The sequence below is a fragment of the Chelonoidis abingdonii genome, chromosome 1 (genome assembly GCF_003597395.2).
Source record: "Chelonoidis abingdonii isolate Lonesome George chromosome 1, CheloAbing_2.0, whole genome shotgun sequence".
NCBI lineage: Eukaryota > Metazoa > Chordata > Testudines > Testudinidae > Chelonoidis > Chelonoidis abingdonii.
The window spans coordinates 21,202,912-21,217,753 of NC_133769.1; the positions used below are offsets into that span (position 1 = coordinate 21,202,912).

A 14,842-nucleotide genomic window follows, 5' to 3' on the forward strand; every position below is an offset into this window, starting at 1 on the left:
GCATTTCCTTTGTCTAAGTAATCCGTCACCTTCTCAAAGAAGGAGATCAGGTTGGTTTGGCACGATCTACCTTTAGTAAATCCATGTTGCAATTCGTCCCAATTACCATTGACCTCAATGTCCTTAACTACTTTCTCCTTTAAAATTTTTTCCAAGACCTTACATACTAATAATAAATATTAACATTTGAATATAATCATCAAGCACATATAAATACTTAAAGAACCTTTCAGAATCATTCTTACATTATACAAGATCTCTTTAGTAATAAATATCCATTAACATCTCATCTTCTCCTTATAGGTTTTATATTGGTATGATTCTATTAATTTTTGTGCGTGATACTTTTGACTTACACCAGCATCAGTGAGATCCGATTCAGTCCTCTTTGTGTCTCATGTTATATCTTAATCAGATATATCATATGTCATTGTGCAGATTTTGATTGAGCTATCCAGCACCTCTCAGCTTGACAACAGCCCAAGGTGGTATCCTCTGAAGGAGCAGAGTGAAAGTATTGACCATGGGAAATCTCATTCTGGGCAGAGCAACCAGCAATCACCAAAGCCATCTGTCATCAAGAGCAGAAGTCATGGAATCTTCCCTGACCCATCCAAGGGTAAGAGCTATGGAAAATTTCCCTAAAGAGTCCTCAGAAATCTATGATATAACAGAACCTTTTGTGATTTTCAGGGTCCCATGAAAAAACAGAGTGACTTGCATATATGTTTTACATATGTACTTTTATTAAAGGCTATATTCAGCCTTACAGTGATTTCAGTGGAGTTATGACTGCTTACATCAAAGCTTAATTTGGCCTTTTCAGTACCATGCAGTTTACTAAGTAATTGTGTCTTTGAAACAGTATATTATAACGTGAGATCCTATGTGTTCTGCACAGCTATTAGAGATCTCATGGTACTTTTCATTTACCTATGTCTTTGGCCACAATTCAACACATATACCACTTTGGATTAGGCTTTCTTTTTTATTTCATTTTATTTTATGGCACTGTGTTTTGAGCATGTATGCTAATATTTAAACTGTTGTCCTCTGACATTGTCAAACTGACATTTTTTTGAAGAATCATAATGAGTGTAAGTTCATTTCACCTTTATAATGGGCCTGAGTAGAATGTGGCTTACACTGTTGTAAATGAGGAGTAACTCCATTGAAATCAGTGGCGGTAGTGGAGTTACACTACTGTGAGCGAAGAATCAGGCTCAGTGTCTCCAAAACCGACAGTCAATGTGTATCATTCTTCAGAATATTTTTTTTCAAACTAAATATAGCAGTTACCCAATATCTCAGCTGGCAAACATTGTATATATGCAGCACATGTAGTACCAGAGCAATGTCCATGTGATAAAGCAGTGCAAATGGAGGCCAGATGACAGCAGCAAACTAACAGGATAGTGTTCTGGTAATAACACACAATCTGTTCTATTTCTTTTTGGTGTTATGTTGTTCTGATGATAATTGTGTAAAGCACTGTGTACTTGCAAAGACAATAAATCTTGTCTAAATCAGAGATGGCTGTGGATATATTGTGACTTGAACTACACACTACTACAGGAGGATCCTAAACTTGCTCGGCCTAGCTTGGACTTGAGTCTAGACACTCAGGGGTAAATGATGCTGCTTGCCTGCTTCCTTCATGCAGCACAGGTGGGTAAGGAGGAACAGGAAAGGTGCTAAGCCTTGGCTCCACCCACCAGTTCACCAGTGAGCAAAGCTGGGTCAGCATGGGAGGTGTCAGAATTTGCTGCTGGTATAGGCCAGCAGCAAACTACACCTTGGACCACAGAGCAACAAGAAAGCAGGGAGGGAACTGTGATTCATTGTGCCACACACAGTGCCTGCTGGGGCTACTGCTGGAGTGGGGCATTTCAGGACTGTGCCTGGAAACACAATTTTGTGAGAGAGATTATTTATTTAATAGAAGTAACTCTCAAGTTTATCCTTTTCCCCATCAGACATGCAGATGCCCACCATTGAGAAATCTCACAGCAGTCCAGGGAGCTCTAAATCTTCTTCTGAAGGACATCTGCGCTCTCATGGACCATCCCGCAGCCAAAGCAAAACCAGCGTCACTCAAACCCACCTTGAAGACGCTGGGGCAGCCATCGCTGCTGCTGAAGCAGCTGTCCAACAGCTTCGCCTTCAACCAAGTAAAAGACGCAAATAAATTCCTCAGCATGGCAGCTTAATGTTCATCTTTTGCCTTTTTCCCTGCTGTCCTTCCTTCCCAGTTTGCTTTTTGTTGGTTTCTGTTCTTGGCACATTGTGCTCACCCTGTTCAATGTCTTCCTTTGTGTGTGTGTGTGTGAACACATGTAAGTACAATATACTCCTCTGATTTAGAAGTCTTTTTGTTTTTTAATTTGTATAGACTACAGTAAAACTGGCTGTTTCTCCATCACTCCCACTATTTGTGGCCCATGACATTCCAGAACTGTGCACAACTCATGGAATCTTCCACTGTGTGTTGTTGTTTTGGTGTTGCTAAATATCTCAACCACAAAAATAATCACTCTCATATAGGTGGCTGCCAGCTTTCAAAGAATCACATCCAACATGCATTGAGAGCACATTAACAGCATGATATTAACATCAGAAAACAAGCAGGACATCTACAGTGGAGGACAATGGTGGAGAGGATTTCAGGTTGAAAAAACAGTTGTTACTTAACAGCATGACTCAATTTCCTATATTTGAAGCATGGTTGCTTATAAGTGTCTAACATTCCACTCTTTTGAAAGGCTTATTAAAGGCAACCTACTCTGTACAACGTTTCAGAAAACTTCGTATTAGTGAACAGTAGGCTGACAATAAATACACCAGACTATTAACAAGGAACTTAGGTACTGAATAGTATTAATAATCTTGTCATTCCACTCTCCTTGGGCTTTTCTAAGCCAATTGCTGTAGTAGTGGATTCAAATTCATTAGCTACTTTATGCCACAGATTGATTTAGGGCTAGAATAGGATTTGTCTGGCAGCTGGAAATAGATTCACAAATGACAAACGTTCCATTCAGAATTCTAGCTCTACAGAGTACAATTCAGATCTGCATCTCATTACTGGTTGAGGATTTAGTTTCTGCAAATTAAAACTGTCCAACTGTGGACTCACTGTGTTTGTCTTCAGGGTTTGTTGGTGTGCCATAAACTCATCGTGGTATAAAACACAAAGGGGGAGAAAACTATTTTCCTTGTCCCACCGTCATTAATAAAGAAACAGTCAGTTTTAACACCCTTTAATGCTGTGCATGTGGTGTCTCTTTGGTGTTTGAAAACCCTACTTATTTAAGTGCAGAACAAAACGCTTCTGTTTGCATGAATAACATTTAAGCTGGTTCCATCTGAGGATACATACTCTGGGTTTCCATTTCACCCACACTGCCACAGCAGCACATAAAAGCGGTCAGTCTGATCATGCCAGGAAGCAGCACAGACACAGCATAGCAGGAGTCCTCCCAATTCAAAGAACTCAGTCTGACAATATGCCTCCACCAGCCAATGACAACAAAGACCAAAGCCAACTAGCCCTCAGAAAAGTGATGTCTGATGGACCGGTCAAGCCCGAAGGAGGTGAGCAGAAAGACATAGCCAAGAAACCAACCAAAGCCAAAATCCTTCTTGCCGTGTCTACTGATTCATTGCAGAGTTTAATTATTTATTTATCCTCTGTAAAGTGCTGTAAATGTCAGTGCGAATCAAGACCTTTACTTGATCATACCATAATTGTATAAGTCCCTAACAAAACAATGTGCTAAATAACATGATAGAACAGTGATTTGTGCACGTCCATTCTGCTGGGGGACCTGCTCTTCTGTTGAAAAATGGATTAACTGTGTTCACATTGCCTAATAAAATGCATGTCTTTAATCAGGTCTGCTTAAGCATGCTTTAACAGTTCTTGTGTTATGAGAAAATACTAATAGCACACTTCTGCTGCTGGCATTCCAGCTAGGACATAGAGCCATTCTCTTCCCTCCACCCCATGCTGTTGTAACTGCCAATGTATTACTTTCAATGCAGATTTCAGAGTGGTAGCCCTGTTAGTCTGTATCAGCAAAAACAACAAGGAGACATTGTGGCACCTTAGAGACTAAAAAATTTATTTGGGCATAAGCTTTCATGGGCTAGAACCCACTTCATCAGATGCATAAAATGAAAAATACAGGAGCAGGTATAAATATGTCAAAGGATGGGGTTGCTTTACCAAGTGTGAGGTCAGTCTGACGAGATAAATAAATTAACAGCAGGATACCAAGGGAGGAAAAATAACTTTTGAAGTGGTAAGACTGTGGCCCATTACAGACAGTTGGCAAGAAGGTATGAGTAACAGTAGGGAGAAATTAATAATGGAGAAATTAAGTTTAGGTTTTGTAATGACCCCAAAGAGTGACCAGAGATTGAAGTGTTCTCAAAACACCAACCTAGGAACCAAACCCTGGTACAATCCCCGGTGCCAACTCTGTGCACATATGTATTCTACATCATCCAGGGCTCATTCACCTGCACATCTACCAACGTGATATATGCCATCATGTGCCAGCAATGCCCCTCTGCCATGTACATTGGCCAAACCAAACAGTCTCTATGCAAAAGAATAAATGGACACAAATCTGACATTAGGAATCATAACATTTAAAAATCAGTAGGAGAACACTTCAGTTTCTCTAGTCACTCAATAACAGACCTAAAAATGACAATTCTTCAACAAAAAAAACTTCAAAAACAGACTCCAACGTGAAGCTGCAGAACTGGAATTAATTTGCAAACTGGATACCATCAGATTATGCATGAATAAAGACTGGGAGTGGTTGGGTAATTACAAAACCTAAACTTAATTTTCCCAATACTAATTTCTCCCTAATGTTACTCACACCTTCTTGTCAACTGTCTGTAATGGGCCACTCTCTTACCACTTCAAAAGTTATTTTCCCTCCCTTGGCATCCTGCTATTAACTGATTTATCTTGTTAGACTGACCTCAGACTTGGTAAACCAACCCCCATCCTTTCATGTATTTATACCTGCTCCTGTATTTTTCACTTCATGCATCTGATGAAGTGGGTTCTAGCCTGTGAAAGCTTATGCCCAAATAAATATGTTAGTCTTTAAGGTGACACAAGGACTCCTCATTGTTTTTTCAATGCAGAGTTTTGCAAATACCAGTGAAAAGGCAAGGAATAAATCAATAGTATCCTAGCAGTATCCAAAGTAGAAATATGTTCCTCTCTGTGGTGGCCAATTGTGCTATCAAACCTAAATGTTGGCTGTGCCATCATCCACCTACCTATCATTGCCTCCCAAACAGAATGCCATCTGATGTAAATCAGCTAGGTTCATTGTCTTTTGGAGCACTTCACCGATTTACATCTGCTGTGGAATTGGCCCAGATTATTCTGCTTGAGTCCTAAACTACATAGTGTCTGAACTAAAGTAGATAGATAGGACAGCTTTATTATTTTACTCCCATTGCAGAGGATAAAAAGAAGTAGTCTTATTTTGTTTCTAGTCCCCCGTTTATTACCCTTCTGTTTTTATAATAAACTTTCCATGTCTCCCTAGAATGGAAGGAGACTATTGAACAGTTATTGTTATTAATACTAATAGCGAGCAAAACCCAAAACGTATGAAGGTTCTTCCAACAAACGGAATGTTTATACAGGAAATAAGAACATATTTAGTAGCACTATGCAGAGAACGGAGATTCCATTTTGTGAAGGCTTTTGGGATTTAGAAATTTGTTTTTGTTCCAATTTGGAATAAAACCTGAAATTTCAAAATTTTCTGCAAAGGAAAAGTCCCAAAAACATTTTGTTTGAGGTTGTTTGGACTTTTTAAATTTTTATATTATATTATATAGTCTACTGAAAAAAATTGAAATGAAAAGTCATTTTGATATGAAAAATCAAAACCTTTTGTTCCGAAAATGTTGAAACAGGATAGTACAGCATTGTCTTAACTTTCCCCCTTTTTTCCCTCTAAAACACAATTTTGGCAAAATCAACATAATTTTATTAAGTCTTTTGGTTTTTGATGGAACTACAATTTCTGATGGAAAATGGCCCCATTGAAGGTTTTCTGAACAGCTCCAGTATTTAGCCAACCTTTTTTGATCTGGAAATCTCATCAGAATATATTCTCTCTTGATAGGTCTAGCACTTTCTAAGAGATGTGTGAACTGAGAATTGAGCTAGGATGCAGGAACTCATGAGTTCTGTTTTTTATTCAGAATTAGCATTAACTGTATACTTTATTCAACACATTTTGTATCATTTTCCTGTTCTGCATATCATTCTCCATCCTCAAATTTGTTTGATCAAAATTATTGGCCAATAGCTGTTCTTTAACTCATTCATGGCAGATCATTTTGAATATTTGATTTTCAAGCTGTTTTGACTGACCTTTCACCAGGCTCTGGAATGTGAATGATTTATATAACAAAACCAAAATTAAAGTACAGAGATATGCACAAAATAAATTACTTTTTTGACTTTATATAAATACCTTTTCAAAGTACAGAATATGCTTTTCTTGGTCCAAAGAGCAACCCGTGCACTTTCAGTCTCAATGATTTTTACTTTCGATTAACAGAAACAACAAAGTAAGGAAGAACAATAGCAAAGTCTGCATGACAAGACAGAAGAACACAGTGTGAGCTCTGCCACACAAAAATGGCAGCAGCTCATACAGACAGCAGACTCTTAAGAAGTTAGAAGTACAGAACCCAGAAAATAAACTCACAGTGGTTATCTGACTTCATAGGTGATATAAGATAGTTGGTCACTTCTCAGTGCACATGCTGTTGTACAGGGAACTCAAGTAGAACAAAGTGCTGTGCAGTGCCTTGCAATGGCCTCTCTGTAGCTCACTTCTTTACACAACAGTTCTGCTGCCAGTGGTCTTGCGCAACTGCAAAGAAGGTGATTGGCTTTGCCCTGAAATGCAACAGGCTTCACCTTGATTCTGTCATTTCATAAAATTGTTGTACAGTTAGTTGACTGATCAGTGTTAAAGAAGCAGAGGAGGAAGTTTTGTTGATTTGGAAAGACTGTTTTATATTTTTCAAAGGTGCCTGCATTGCATGGAAGTGAAATCTGCAGAAGCTGAGTAGAGGATTCGAACCATAAACTTCATAAAAGCCAACTGTGTGTTGTCTGTGTGCTTCCAACCAGACACTACTGTATATCCCATGGGAGAATGGTACATTAGTGTACTTGTTCTTATGAGAGAATGGCATGCTAGTGGTGTTTAATGTCAAAAGGGCGATATGGACATGAAGTGAGATAAGACTGGTTTTAATTGAGTTTGCCTTCTTATGCTCAATTTCTTTTACTTGACACAAAAAAGAAATGGCTACAGAAAAAACATAAGTAGTTTAGGGATATAAAATGAGGTAGAAAATGAGGTAGAAGTGTTGTGTACTAAGCAGATATATATGCTACTGCATTGTAAACTTGGTTAGATATAAGTTAGTGAGCACCATGTAATTGTGAGCCATTTACCAGAAGAAATGCAATATTCTGCAGTTCCTCTCGGTAGCTTTTATTTTACTGGCTTTGGCCAGTTTGGAATGGAAAATGCAACTGATTTCCTGGGTACTTCATATTGCTGGATAGGATTATGTAGAGATTTAAAGCTCCCTTCATGTACAGAAGCACTGAATGCTTCTAACAGGCAATACCAGGTTTTCATTTCTTGCCATAGTTTGGGATGACTGCTTCATACTGTAAATAATTTACTGCCCAATAAAGCTGCTTTATGCCAAGCTTCTCTGGGCTCCTAATTTCAGGGTAAATTAAATAAGCTTTCTTATTGTGACAAACTAGTTTTCCAGAATCCTTCTGTCATTATCAAAACAAGAACAGTTTTTCCCCGTTTTGTGCAGACAGCAATAATCTATGCTATCTTTGGTTCTGGACTGAATACTGGCACCTTTTGCTGTTGCTAGTCTTACTATTTTTTTCTTCCACCATTTTAAAATGACATAATTTCAGGAAATTGTTCAGAGTCTTTGTCTGATAACTTCTATTTCAAAAGTCTGTTAGCCAGTGGTCTGGGCTCCAGGGAGCATATGTGCTAGAACTAGATTGTTAAGCTTGCTTTGTTGAGTAAAGAAACAACATTGTAGCACTTTTAGTAGGACACTATTCTGCCACCATTACTCACATTGTGTGGTACTGCACATGATGGGAAGTCCCACTGAAATTTCACAAAATTATAAATATAGAACATATGGTCAAATCAACACATAATGTAAAAATCAATATAAAATGGCAGATATGTGGGAGTATTCATGGAGTGAAGTACTATCCAGAGTGAGGAAGGATGGCAGCATGGGACTCTTAGGGCTAAATTGTGGTATTTCCCACTGATCAGTGTTTGTTGTGTGCCCCCACGCTCCATACTCAGTTCACGAAGAATGTGAGTGTTACAGATACAGAGCTGGTAGTAATTCATGCTTTTAGCTCTGGCAGGCCCTGGTTCTGTCTTTGGTGTTGGCCAAGATGATGCCTTTTTGCCACAGCTATGGGTTGAGGCAGGGGCGGCTCTATGTATTTTGCCACCCCAAGCACCACAGTCAGGCAGCTTTCAGTGGCATGCCTGCGGGAGGTCCGCTGGTAATGCAGATTTGGCGGCATGCCTGTTTGAGGTTCGCCGGTCCCGCGCCTTCGGCATACCCGCCACCGAATTGTCACGGGACTGGTGGACGTCTCGCAGGCATGCCGCTGAAGGCAGCCTGACTGCCGCCCTCACAGCGACCAGCAGGCTGCCCCCTGCAGCTTGCTGCCCCAGGCACACACTTGGTGCACTGTGGCCTGGAGCTGCCCCTGGGTTGAAGATACTGGTGACGCATTGCTGCAGAAGGACAACCAGCTAGCATTCTTTCTCCTAAGGCTCTCAAGTTACAATGGAGGAAGTAACACATTCCACCAGTTTGATCACATGGTTGGCACATTTAGGATGGGAGGCAGATCTGTGGCTCCGCTTAATTCCCACCTGCTCTTTCTTTGGTTGCTTGCCAAAAGAGCAAGTTGATAGCACCACCAGGTCCTCCAAATTTCCAAATCTTGTGATGCACACTGGATTTGGACACATTGTACTCCTTTTTAAGAGGCTAGGTTTTATTACCCGAATTCTTTGGAATGTGTCTTTACCATTCAGTTGGATGGTCTCTTGTCAAAGGCAATTGGTTGAATCCAAACTTGGTGGAGAGGGGAGGTGAGCTGGAGTATGGAATCAATTATTTATGTACCTGAAGTCTTTCCGAGGGTTATCTATTGCAATTTTCCAGAAGTTCTAAACAAGTCCAGGAACCACTGTAAATGGGCCTACCCTTGAGTGAGAAATGAAATACTAGGACTGCTATGCTTTCTGGATCATAACACAGACACTGGTTTCACTGAGAAATTTTAAGGGAGCAGTGGTTTTTAATCTTATCTCAATCTTGAACAAATCTCAAAGGTTTAGAGAGTTGTCAGGGTTCCCTCCTGACTCTGAACTCTGGGGTACAGATATGGGGACCCTCATGAAAGACCCCCTAAGCTTATATTCCACCAGCTTAGCTTAAAAACTTCCCCAAGGCACAAATTCCTTTCCTTGTTGTTGGATGGTATTGCTGCCACCACCCAGTGATTTAAACAAACAATCAGGGAGGGACCACCTGAAGCCCTATCCCCCCCAAAATATCCCCCCAAGACCTTTCACTCCCTTGCCTGGAGAGGCTTGAGAATAATATACCAACCAAATAGGTTAACAAGGTGAGCACAGACCAGACCCTTGGGATTTTAAGACACTAAAAACCAATCAGGTTCTTAAAAGAAGAACTTTATAATAAAAAAAATAGTAAAAGAATCACCTCTGTAAAATCAGTATGTAAGGTTATTTTACAGGGTAATAAAAAGATTTAAAACACAGAGGATTCCCCTCTAGGCTCAACTTCAAAGTTACAAAACAGGAATAAACCTCCCTCGGGGATAGGGTAAATTCACAAGCTAAAACAAAAAATAATCTAACACATTTCCTTGCTATTACTTACAATTTCCGTAATTTTAGATGTATCATTTCAGTAGGAGCTGGATTACCTGCTTGGTCTCTCTCTTTGTCTCAAGAGGGAACACACCGAGAGCACAAACAAAACCTCCCCCTCACAGATTGGAAAGTATCTTCTTTCCCCATTGGTCCTTCTGGTCAGGTGCCAACTAGGTTAATGGAACTGATTAACCCCTTACAGGTAAGTGATTCTGTACTTCTGGCCAGTAGGGATTTGATGTTACTGCATACATAAAGGTTGTTACCCTTCCCTTTATATTTATGACAAGAGTACTACATACTAGGCCTGACCAATCGTCCATCTAGCCCAGTATCCTGTCTTCAGGACATGGCTAATGTCAGGTGCTTCAGAGGGAATGAACAGAACAGGCAATCATCAAGTGATCTATCAATAGTTATCCACTTCCAGCTTCTGGCAGTTAGAGGCTAGGGACCTCCAGAACATGAGGTTGCATCCCTGACCATCTTGGCTAATTGCCACTGATAGACCTATCCTCTGTGAACTTACCTTGTTCTTTTTGAACCCCAGTATAGTTTTGGCCTTCACAAATCCCCTGGCAATGAGTTCCACAGGTGGACTGTGTGTTGTATGAAGTAGTAGTTCCTTTTGTTTGTTTTAAATCTGCTGCCTATTAATTTCATTGGATTATCCCAATTCTTGTGTTATGAAAAGGAGTAAATAATACTTCCTTCTTCACTGTCTCCACACCATTCCTGATTTTATAGACCTCTTTTATATCCCTTTTAGTTATCTCTTTTCCAAGCTGAACAGTCCCAGTCTTATTAAACTCTCCTCATATGGAAACTATTCCACACCCTTAATAATTTTTATGCCCTTCTCTGTACCTTTTCCAATTTTAATATATCTTTTTTCAGATGGGCCACCCAGAACAGAAAGCAGTATTTAAGGTGTGAGTGTTCCATGGATTTATATAGAGGTATATAGAAGCATTGTGATATTTTCTGTCTTATTATCTATCCCTTTCCTAATGATTCCTAATGTTCTGTTAGCTCTTTGGACTGCCACTGCACTTTGAGTGGTTGTTTTCAGAAAACTATCCACAATTACTTAAAAATTCTTTCTTGGTAACAGCTAATTTAGATCCCATCATCTTATAGGTATGGTTGGGATTATGTTCATTACTTTGCATTTATCAACATTGAATTTCATCTGCCATTTTGCTGCCCAGTCACCCAGTTTTGTTTGATCCCTTTGTAACTTGTCATAGTCTGCTCTGGACTTAATTATCTTGAGTAATGTTGTATTGCGTGCAAATTTTACCACCTCACTATTTACCCCTTTTTCCTGCTCATTTATGAATATGTTGAACAGCACAGGTCCCAGTACAGACCCCTGGGGCACACCACTATTTATCTCCCTCCATTGTGAAAAGTGATCATTTATTCATACCTTTGGTTCCTACCTTTTAACCAGTTACTGATCCATAAGAGGACCTTCCCTCTTATCCCATGACTGCTTAAGAGCCTTTCATGAGGGACATCATCAAAGGCTTTCTGACAGTCCAAGTATACTATATCCACTGGATCTCCCTTGTCCAGATGTTTGTTGGCCCCCCTCAAAGAATTCTAGCAGATTGATGAGGCATGATTTCCCATTACAAATGTCATATTGATTCTTCTCCAACAAATCATGTTAATCCCCCTCTCTGATAATTTTGTTCTTTATTAGGGTTTTAGCCAATTTACTGGTACTGAAGTTAGGCTTACCAGCCTGTACTTGCCATTATCGCCTCTGTAGCCTTTTTTTAAAAATTGGCATCACATTAGCTATCCTCAAGTCATCTAGTACAGAATCTGATTTAAATGATATGTTAGATACCCCAGATAGTAGTTTTTTAATTTCGTATTTGAGTTCCTTCAGAACTCTTGGGTGAATACCATCTGATCCTGGAGACATGCTACTCTTTAATGTATCAATTTGTTCAAAAACCTCCTCTAATTGACACCTGACTCTGGGACAGTTCCTCAGATTGATCACCTAAGAAGAATGGCTTAGGTGTGGGAACTTCCCTCACATTCTCTACAGTGAAGACCAATGCAAAGAATTCATGTAGCTTCTCCTCAATGGCCTCATCTTCCTTGAGTGCTCCTTTAGCACTTCGATCATCCAGTGGCCCCATTGGTTGTTTGGCAGGCTTCTGATGTACTTAAAAAAAGTTGTTAGGTTTTGAGTTTTTGGCTAGTTACTCTTCCAATTCTTTTTTGGCCTGCCTAACTATACTTTTATACTTCACATGCCAGAGTTTATGCTTCTTTCTATTTTCCTTAGTAGGATTTACCTTCCAATTTTTAAAGGATCTCTTTTTGCCTCTAATTACTTCTTTTACTTTCTTGTTTAGCCATGGTGGCACTTTTTTGGTCCTCTTACTTTTTTTTTTCATTTGGGGTTTACATTTAATTGGAGCCTCTGTTGTGGTGTTTTTAAAATGTTTCCATGCAGCTTGCAGGCATTTCACTTTTTAACTATATCTTTTAATTTCTGTTTAACTAGCTTCCTCATTTTTGTGTAGTTCCCATCCCATAAATGCAATTGTGGTGGCTTCTTTGGTGTCCCATCCCCCCATGCACACATACCCTGAAAAGCCTAAATAATTACACAAGTTGCCCATACTTCTGTCTTTATTCTGCCAAACTGGGCTGAAAATCTAGCAAAAATGGGTTCTCTTATGAGATTTCTGGTGCTTACTGCTTGGGTTGCAACCAGTACAGGCTTTCTGGTGGCATTTTGACACTTCAGCTTCTGGTCCTGGCCAGTCATTTGAAAAGGAATAACAGTTGGGATGGAGGAAAAGATATTCTCTGCAATTTAGAACTCAGAAAAAGATTCTCTTTGATATAGTTATTATTTTATCTGAATCAGTTGGCCTCACATTTAATCTCAAGTTCCCCTCTTTAAACAAACTGCTCATTGAGTCTAGATGAATGGCTTGGAAATCTGGCAGTGCTTAGTAGTTTCCATTTCACTATTGATTGATTTGACAGCACATGGCTGTAGGTCCTGTGTGAATTGTCTCCCTTATGCTTAGCTTTAAAAAAAAACAAGACATGCATGTTTCTTTTCTGTAGTCTCAAGCCCCCTTCACTGGGAGATTTAGTAGTAGAATTTGGCTTCTTTTTTCCTCTTCCCATTGATTTTAAAATGACATTATCCTTTAGTATGTTTGAGACCTGGAACTCATGTTTCTCCAGTTATGGAATCTGATTCTCTAACTGGCTCCATAAATAAAAGTTTAACCCCACCCCCCCGAGTCCTACCTATGTGGAGACAACTATGTGTTAATTTTTTTTTTAATTTGGAGAAGTGAGGAATCTTCAATTTTCTTTATCCTGCAATTGTTTTCTAAGGTAGATATATAGAGATAGCTGCATGAATAGCTTGCTGTTGGCGGCAAAGTCTTCACTGGAATCCATTAATGGCACTGAATGCAGAAGACCTATTGGTGGCACCTGTATATGTCTAATCCTTTTTCGTGGAGGAATAGGAAGAGTATTTAGGCATGTGAACCTTCACCTCTCTCACGGGCTTCTTTTTTAATTTATTATTTTCCACTTTCTTAATCTTAGGTTTTTTGGGTACAGCATGGACATCAGCAGATTCAGAGGAAAGAAAAACATTTCAGCCTAGAAGGCAATTAATAACTCTTCAAATCCCAAAATAAACAAACTCGAATTTATACTACAAACTTTATACAAACTCAAATGAAAAACAGCAAACTGATAGCAGTTTTGGTGCCATTAATCTCATGACCAATATCAGTCATTGGTGCCTTTAGACCCATGATGCTAGTGTTAACAAATCATATTATTGCTGGCAATTGAATATATACTGAGACACCATTATCAACCGCTGCAGCTGAAAATTAGGTAGAGAACAAGATGATAAGTTAACAGTAGGAGTTTGTTGTCAGCCACCTGATCGGAATGGACACCAAAACGAGTGGCCAATAGCAGAAATCCAAACCACTGCCAAGGAGGAGACTAATATTACATCCTTTAACCCTCAGCCCCTATTTTGATCACTCTATGCAGTCAGATGATTTTTCTAGTGTCCCTTAAGGCTGTTGGCAGTGTCTTGGTTGCATTTCTTAGACTACTGTTTCTACCCAACACTCCAGCCTAAGTACCATTTTCTCACCCATTGCCTTACAGGAGTTTAGAATGTCCTAGGACACAGAACTGGAAGGGATCTTTTGGGTCATGCAGTCCACTATCCTGCTATTGCTGGAAACCCTATCATATAATCATGACGTTGTTATCACCAGGAGTTGAACCCAAGATCTCTAGAACTAACACATGAGCATAGCCAGTAGAGCAGGTTGAAAGTTTTTCATCAAAACTGTTTTTTAACGGAGAATTGGGTTTTTGATCAAAAGAAAATGTTCACAAAAAGTGTCTGCTTTCTGTGGAAAGATTCAACATTTTGTTGAATTACTAAATGTTTTCGGCCAAAAACTGAAAACATTATGGCTGAAAGCGTTGTGGGTTTTGGGTTTTCAATTAAATGTCAAAGATTTTTGTGGGGGAAAAAAGAAGTCCAAACAGATCTACTCTACAGCAATAGGTCACCATGCTGGCAGCAGTGGCAGACTCATTCCCTTTGTGGATCAGACACAAATGAGTAACACACATTGAACTTTGGGGTCTTCAAAATCCAGATATAAACCTAAACTTGGGCTCACCATGTCTAATATTCAGTTCCAGTAACAGAGTTGATGGGAAAGGAAATCAGTGTGGAAAAATGTAAAGTAGGG

The 14,842-nt window shown here is 39.5% G+C and overlaps 1 protein-coding gene across 1 annotated transcript in view; it reads left to right on the top strand.

The window, feature by feature from the left end:
• Positions 1-14,842, top strand: part of PCLO (piccolo presynaptic cytomatrix protein) — a 612,599-nt gene that overhangs the window by 521,499 nt on the left and 76,258 nt on the right. The window contains exons 19-20 of the mRNA XM_075064425.1: positions 439-619; positions 1,977-2,171. Of these exons, the coding sequence (XP_074920526.1) occupies positions 439-619; positions 1,977-2,171 (376 nt within the window). The remainder of the gene's footprint in view (positions 1-438; positions 620-1,976; positions 2,172-14,842) is intronic.